Source organism: Danio rerio, chromosome 17, assembly GCF_049306965.1.
Source record: "Danio rerio strain Tuebingen ecotype United States chromosome 17, GRCz12tu, whole genome shotgun sequence".
NCBI classification, from domain to species: domain Eukaryota; kingdom Metazoa; phylum Chordata; class Actinopteri; order Cypriniformes; family Danionidae; genus Danio; species Danio rerio.
The window spans coordinates 46,324,964-46,333,055 of NC_133192.1; the positions used below are offsets into that span (position 1 = coordinate 46,324,964).

Consider the following 8,092-nt stretch of genomic DNA (forward strand, 5'->3'; position numbering starts at 1 on the left):
TTGCCTAAAGTTAAAAAGAAAATGCTATTTAGTGGCTGGATCTGTTTTTATAACTTTCTGTATTGGACGTTGAAAATGAGCTTTTCTCAGCCAGCAGAGAGGTCAAAATAAGCAGTACTGCAAACTCAGTCAGACACACAGACTTTCACTTGCAACTTGCTTTAACATGTTGAACAGTGCATGAAATGTTGCCTAAAGTTAAAAAGAAAATGCTATTCAGTGGCTGGATCTGTTTTTATCACTTTCTGTATTGGACGTTGAAAATGAGCTTTTCACAGCCAGCAGAGAGATCACAATAAGCAGTAATGCAAACTCTTTCAGACACACAGATTTTCACTTGCAACTTGCTATAACATGTTTAACAGTGCATGAAATGTTGCCTAAAGTTAACAAGAAAATGCTATTCAGTGGCTGGATCTGTTTTTATCACTTTCTCTATTGGACGTTGAAAATGAGCTCTTCCCAGCCAGCAGAGAGGTCACAATAGGCAGTAATGCAAACTCAGTCAGACACACAGTATTCTGCCCTCGTAAAAGAGTTCCCCTTCTTCAACTAGACAGATAGACAACTCCTTCCACTGAGATACTGAACTGAATATGGATTTATTGTGACCACCACTTCAAATGTATGTGGAACAGAGTAAAACTGAAATACAGAGAGAAAACAAACATTACAAAATAAGAATTTGAGAAATATTACTGTACAATCGAATGAAACGCACATACAATATCACTATAATGATGTGGATGCATAAACTGCTGATCTAAAGCAATCTTACTAAGTAAAGTTTAGCATGAAATATGTCCCCAATATTAATTTGTAATGCACACAAAATCCTTATAAAATATTTTGGTACTTACAGACAAAGCTTCTATTAGGAAATACAAAATGAATAGACAGATGAAGGTCTGAGAGACCGTGTGGCTGTCAGCATCGACTGAATGTTTCAAAATGGCTGGTGTTTAGGTGAAAGGTCACTTCTTAATATAATGATAAAATTAACAGAACACTACCACCTAGTGGATCAAAAGGGTATTACACTGGAACCAGCACACTCCCCGTCTGGTGTCTGGAAGACGCCATCAATGATATTCATATTATGTTTACTCAGTCTTTGGAGACAACAGTAAAACAACATTCGATATAGGTCGTAAAAACGTCTTGGACACTCCGTCTTTTACCACCTTGACCTCAACCTTTCTTACTCTCCCGTCTCTCCCAGGAAATGTTTCCATCACAATTCCCATGGGCCAGTCATTCCTCTTAGCATGGCTGTCTTTTAACAGCACAACATCTCCCACTTGTAGATTGGAGCTCTCATTTTGCCATTTTCTGCGGTTTTGTAAGGTGGCAAGATATTCTTTCCTCCAACGATTCCAGAATGTATTGGCCAAGCTCTGAACCTGTCTCCACTGACGAACAAAGAGATCCTTCTCGCCAAATTCTCCTGGCGGAGGAAGAACTGCTGAAGACTTCTGAGTCAGTAGAGTTGCTGGGGTAAGAATTAATGGAGCATCTGGATCCGTAGACACAGGCACTAGTGGACGGTTGTTAACTATAGCTGTGACTTCCGCCATAAAGGTGATCAAAACCTCATGGGATAACTTTGATGGTGCGATTCCTTGTAGCATAGATTGAAGGATAAAGCTTGAGCTATCCATTGATTCTATGACTTCTATATGTATAGCCCTTGTACTCATACATGTGAACAAGACTGCCCAGCGTTTTGAGTTTGCTTGTCCTCCTCTAGTTCGACGTGAGGTGACCATCCAAGGTCCAAAAATATCCACCCCTACAATTATTGGGCACACTTCATCTCTATCAAGGCTCGCTTGCGAGAGGCGGCCACCGACCCTGAGCAGGCCGAGTTCGTCTACATAAGGTGTTAGATTGCAAAGAGGACTTTGTTTTGGAATGCCCCTGCCTCCCTTAAGGCATTTCAGCTCTTCTGAGTAGCATTCTGCTTGTACACTATGGATGAGGATGGACTTCGCTCTTTCAAGGTCTTCTACTGAGCAGGGTTTGTCACATATGTGCCAGCCTCTACAAGTGCTTTTATCGTTATCCTTCTGAAAAGAATGAGTTATGTGCACAAGTCTGGCTATTGCCCGAACCAGTGTATGCCAGCTTGAGAATCTCTCAAAGCGTTTGGGATCTAACTCTCTTCTTGAAGTGTGAGTGGCACAGGAAATAACCTGGGAGCGTACTTCAATGTCCAAATCTGGATGTATCATGGCAAAGGGACCTGTGTGAGACGTTTCCTGTGTTGTATTAAACAAGAATCTGGGACCAGTCAACCACATGCTATGGGAAAGATCAGCTGCTGGAACAGATCTTGTGGCTTGGTCAGCAGGGTTTTGATCAGTTGGGACGTATTTCCACTGCTCAGGGTGCGTGGACCTCTGAATCCTTTGCACTCTGTTGTGCACATACACATGAAACTTCCTGGATCTATTACAGATGTAACCTAAGACAACCTTGCTGTCTGAATAGAATGTCACAACATCCAGCTTGATGTCAATTTCATCTGCAATAATTTCAGCTATTTCCACAGCCAGAACAGCTGCACACAGTTCAAGTCTAGGGACAGAGATCTCTGGTCGCGGAGCTAGTTTAACCTTGCCAAATATGAATCCAACTTCTACATTACCACTTATACTGGTAATTTTGCTGTATGCGACAGCTGCAATGGCATTTGTGGACGCATCACAGAAGACACACATTTCTCTTCTTTGCGCTTGATGAAGAGAGATGGTGGCATATGTGCGAGGGATTTTGACAAGCTCAAGCTTCTTTAACGAGTCTCTTCAATTCTTCCATTCCTTGAATTTCTCACTTGATAGAGGTGCATCCCAGTCACAAGATTCTGTGGTTAGTTTTCTGAGTAGAAGTCTGCCTTGAATGACAACAGGTGCAGCAAACCCAAATGGGTCGAACAAACTGTTTATCGTTGACAGAACCCCACGTCTGGTGTATGGTCTCATCTGATCTGCAACTTGAAAGATAAACACATCTTCACTCATGTCCCAACTCACTCCAAGACTTCTTTGGACTGATGGGAGTCCAGTATTCAGATCTAGGTTCTTTAACTCCTTTGCAAGATCCTCTGAAGGAAATGCTTTCATAACTTCCACTTTATTAGAAGCAATCTTGTGAAGATGCAGATTAGACTGGCCCAGCATTTCCTGAGTGTCTTTGAGCAGTTTGATGGCTTCCTCTTCTGTGGGGAAGGAGGTAAGGCCATCATCCACATAAAAGTTTCTTTCCACAAAGTACCTTGCCTCAAATCCATAGTCTTGCTCGCCTGTGAGAGCAGCTCTTCTGAGTCCATATATGGCAACTGCTGGAGATGGGCTGTTACCAAAAACATGCACTCGCATGCGATACTCTCACACCTCACTGTTTAAGTCACTGTTGGCATACCAAAGAAAGCGTAGGAAATTACGATGTTCTTTTGCTACCACAAATGAGTGAAACATTTGCTGGATATCAGCCATCACTGCTACTCGTTCTTTCCTGAATCGCAGTAATACCCCCAAAAGGCTATTGTTTGCATTAGGGCCAGTGAGGAGAACATCATTTAGTGACACTCCTTGATGTTGTGCACTGGAGTCGAACACTACTCTTATCTCTCCAGGTTTCTTAGGATGGTACACCCCAAACATGGGCAGATACCAGCACTCTTCATTTTCCTGTAACTGTGGTGCCAACTCTGCATGGCCATTTTCAAAGATTTTGCCCATAAAATCCACAAAGTGCTCCTTTACCTCTGGGTGCTTTCTTAGTTTGCGTGTCAGCAACATAAGACGATTGTTGGCTTGAACCTTATTGTTCGGGAGGCGCTGCCAAGGGCTGCGGAATGGTAGAGGGGCAACCCAGCTATTGGATTCATCCTGATGGAATTGATCTTCCATAATCTTCAAGAATGCCAAGTCATCCATGGAGGGAGCTGTTTTTTCATCATTCTTTGTGCAGCGAAAAACTGACTCTCCAATGGAGCATTCTTCAGATACTGATAAGGTTTTCTGCTTGGGGTTCAATGAAGTTTTTGGCTCATTGTGCAGACTGAAATAGTCCTTCACAAACATGCTGTTTGGACAGGGACTCATGTAGCTGGGGCGTCCATTTGCTAAGATGTGAGTCTTAAAAACATCCACTGTAGCAGGTTTGTGGGCTCCGTTTAGGCAGATATCTCCAACTATCACCCACCCAAGGGCCAGCCTCTGGGCAAAGGGAGCATGTAGTGGTCCATTACATTGTTCCTCCACTTTATGTACCTGAATGAGATCTCTCCCGAGCAGAAGCAGAATTTTGGCCTTTGGATCTAGACTTGGAATTTTAGAGGCTACCGATCTTAAATGACTATGGTATTGTGCTGCCTCTGGAGTAGGAATCTCTGATCTGTTGTTTGGGATGAGATTACATTCTATCAGTGATGGAAGAGCAAGAGATGTCTTTCCATCGAAGGATTCTACTATAAATCCATCAGCTCTTCGTCCTTCAGTCTTTGCAATGCCCGCACATGTTCTGAGCATGTAAGGTGCTGTGTTGTCTTCAACCTTAAACATCTCAAAAAAGGCTGATCTCGCCAGAGACCTATTACTCTGATCATCTATGACTGCGTAAACCTTCCTTTTGTTATGAGGCTCACCTTCTGGATATACATTTACCAAGCAGATCTTTGAACATGACTTTCTGCTATTTGGATCCCCACATACTTTTGTACAGGAAGATGTTGCAACTGGGGAAAGAAATTCTTCCTGCTCCCCGCCATAATCTGCTGAAGGTTCTGTATCCTTTTTTTCTAACCAGGGGGCTGGACCATTGTGTAGAGCGGCTATGTGCTTGTCACTGTTGCATTCAGAGCACTGGATTACTGCCTTACAATCCTTTGCCTGGTGGGTAGTCGAGGAACAGCATTTAAAGCAAATGGAGTTCTCTCTGAGGAAAGCTTTCCTGTCCAGCAAGGTCTTCTCCCTGAAACCTCTACACTTTCTGAGGGGATGTGGCTTTTTATGAATAGGACATTGTCTGTTGAGGTTATCATTTGTCCTATTAAATTCATTTCTTTGAGTGGCATTGTCAATTTCTGTTTTGTGGACAGTAACAGGAGCTCTGATTGCCTTTGGATATTTTTCAAATCTGGATAATGACACATTTTGTGTAGTCAGTTTAAAGCTGTGATCATTTCTCATGCGGGCCTCACCACAAATGAAATCACAAAAGAATGAAAAAGGAGGAAAACTAACTCCATACTCCTGTTTGTAACGAGTTCCTTGCAACATCCATTTTTCTTGCAAATTAAATGGCAGTTTCTCTAGGATGGAGCTGATGCCTCTTGAAGTATCCAAGAAGGTCAGGCCTGGCAGATAACCTTCAGCTTTGGCTATCTTTAATTCAAGGAGTAGGTCTCCCAGCTCTCTGAGACGTTGATGATCCTTGTTTGACAGCTTAGGGAAACATTCAAGCTTGTTAAAGAGCGCTGCCTCCATAGCTTCGGCTGAACCATAGCAATCCTCTAGCCGTTTCCAGACCATGCTGAGCCCAACATCAGGATAACTAATATGAACTGACCTAATGCGTCTTGCATGTTCAGTCGATTCTGGACCCAGCCACTGAACAAGTAGGTCTAGTTCCTCACTAGGTTTAAGATCAAGTCCTTCAATACCATTGCAAAAGCTGGACTTCCATGCCCAATAGTTCTCTGGCTTGTCATTAAATCTTGAAAGCCCACCTGTCAGAAGATCACGTCGAGCTAGAAACTTTGCAAGCTTAAACACTTCTGAGCGAGCATTATAGTGCTTATTGCAATGTGAGTGTGGGGGGCTTGTGAGTGAAGCGTTGTGTCTTGGAGGTAGTACATCCGGCACTGCTGATTTAAACAATGATGTGTTTGCACCTTCTTTTTTGATCGCTCCAGCCTGAGTGGTAGGGATAAGAGGGGTAGCAGCATTAGTGACAATTTTAATTGCTGACTGTCTTGCTGGCAGACTTTGAAATGAATTATCTTGCTCGATAGGTTGAGGCTGTTGAACATCAACCAGATTAGAAGCTACTGGCTTCTGTTCAGTGGTTTCTGCAAACTCTGGCATGTAACTTTCTTTATATTTTTGCTGGTCTTCAACATATTCTTTAGTTCTTTGCAGAGAATTGTGTGAAGAATGTGGGTCTTGATTATCAGAGAGTTGATCTGTACCCCTTATATCTGCTGCAGCCTCAAACACTGATGCCTCAGCTGCAGCCGCTTCTGCCTCTCTTTCTTGTTGTAGTGCATTTAGTGTAGCCTCCAGACGAGCCTCCTCCACTTTAAGCTGAGCTTGTACTTGAGCTTGCTTTACTTTCACTTCTATCTCTTTTTGTGCATATGTGGCTCTAGTTAGTGCAGCTTCTGCCTTCGCACGGGCCTCCAATGCTGCTGCACTTGCTGCAGACTTGCTTGAGTGTCTTGATGATCGAGTACATGCCGATCTTGTTCTTAGACTATGTTTCTCAGATGAAGACATTCTGAAATGAATGCTGAACTTGATCTTCTATTCATTAATGTGTCGATCAGTATTTGTCTTTTTACTATTCTGCCCTCGTAAAAGAGTTCCCCTTCTTCAACTAGACAGATAGACAACTCCTTCCACTGAGATACTGAACTGAATATGGATTTATTGTGACCACCACTTCAAATGTATGTGGAACAGAGTAAAACTGAAATACAGAGAGAAAACAAACATTACAAAATAAGAATTTGAGAAATATTACTGTACAATCGAATGAAACGCACATACAATATCACTATAATGATGTGGATGCATAAACTGCTGATCTAAAGCAATCTTACTAAGTAAAATTTAGCATGAAATATGTCCCCAATATTAATTTGTAATGCACACAAAATCCTTATAAAATATTTTGGTACTTACAGACAAAGCTTCTATTAGGAAATACAAAATGAATAGACAGATGAAGGTCTGAGAGACCGTGTGGCTGTCAGCATCGACTGAATGTTTCAAAATGGCTGGTGTTTAGGTGAAAGGTCACTTCTTAAAATAATGATAAAATTAACAGAACACTACCACCTAGTGGATCAAAAGGGTATTACACTGGAACCAGCACACACAGATTTTCACTTGCAACTTGCTTTAACATGTTTAACAGTGCATAAAATGTTGTCTAAAGTTAAAAAGAAAATATATTCAGTGACTGGATCTGTTTTTATCACTTTCTGTATTGGACGTTGAAAATGAGCTTTTCTCAGCCAGCAGAGAGGTCAAAATGAGCAGTAATGCAAACTCAGTCAGACACAGATTTTCACTTGCAACTTGCTTTAACATGTTTAACAGTGCTTGAAATATTGCCTAAAGTTAAAAAGAAAATGCTATTCAGTGGCTGGATCTGTTTTTATCAGTTTCTGTATTGGACGTTGAAAATGAGCTTTTCTCAGCCAGCAGAGAGATCACAATAAGCAGTAATGCAAACTCAGTCAGACACAAAGATTTTTACTTGCAACTTGCTTTAACATGTTTAACAGTGCATGAAATGTTGCCTAAAGTTAAAAAGAAAATGCTATTTAGTGGCTGGATCTGTTTTTATAACTTTCTGTATTGGACGTTGAAAATGAGCTTTTCTCAGCCAGCAGAGAGGTCACAATAAGCAGTAATGCAAACTCAGTCAGACACACAGACTTTCACTTGAAACTTGCTTTAACATGTTTAACAGTGCATGAAATGTTGCCTAAAGTTAAAAAGAAAATGCTATTCAGTGGCTGGATCTGTTTTTATCACTTTTTGTGTTGGACGTTGAAAATGAGCTTTTCTCAGCCAGCAGAGAGGTCACAATAAGCAGTAATGCAAACTCAGTCAGACACACAGATTTTACCTTGCAACTTGCTTTAACATGTTTAACAGTGCATGAAATGTTGCCTAAAGTTAAAAAGAAAATGCTATTCAGTGGCTGGATCTGTTTTTATCACTTTCTCTATTGGACGTTGAAAATGAGCTTTTCCCAGCCAGCAGAGAGGTCACAATAGGCAGTACTGCAAACTCAGTCAGACACACAGATTTTCACTTGCAACTTGCTTTAACATGTTTAACAGTGCATGAAA

General features: G+C 41.5%; 1 protein-coding gene across 1 annotated transcript; it reads right to left on the reverse strand.

Moving 5' to 3' along the window:
• Nucleotides 1-585: 585 nt before the first annotated feature.
• On the reverse strand, nucleotides 586-7,008 carry LOC103908762 (uncharacterized). The gene is made up of 2 exons (XM_073927896.1): nucleotides 861-7,008; nucleotides 586-645 (listed from the first exon to the last, which is right to left on the reverse strand). The coding sequence occupies exon 1, from the start codon at nucleotides 6,501-6,503 to the stop codon at nucleotides 3,390-3,392; it is 3,114 nt and encodes a 1,037-aa protein (XP_073783997.1). The 5' UTR covers nucleotides 6,504-7,008; the 3' UTR covers nucleotides 586-645; nucleotides 861-3,389.
• Nucleotides 7,009-8,092: the final 1,084 nt, after the last annotated feature.

Excerpts from the sequence above, each read along its gene's own strand:
- LOC103908762 (XM_073927896.1), bottom strand. The coding sequence starts at position 6,503 with ATGTCTTCATCTGAGAAACATAGTCTAAGAACAAGATCGGCATGTACT.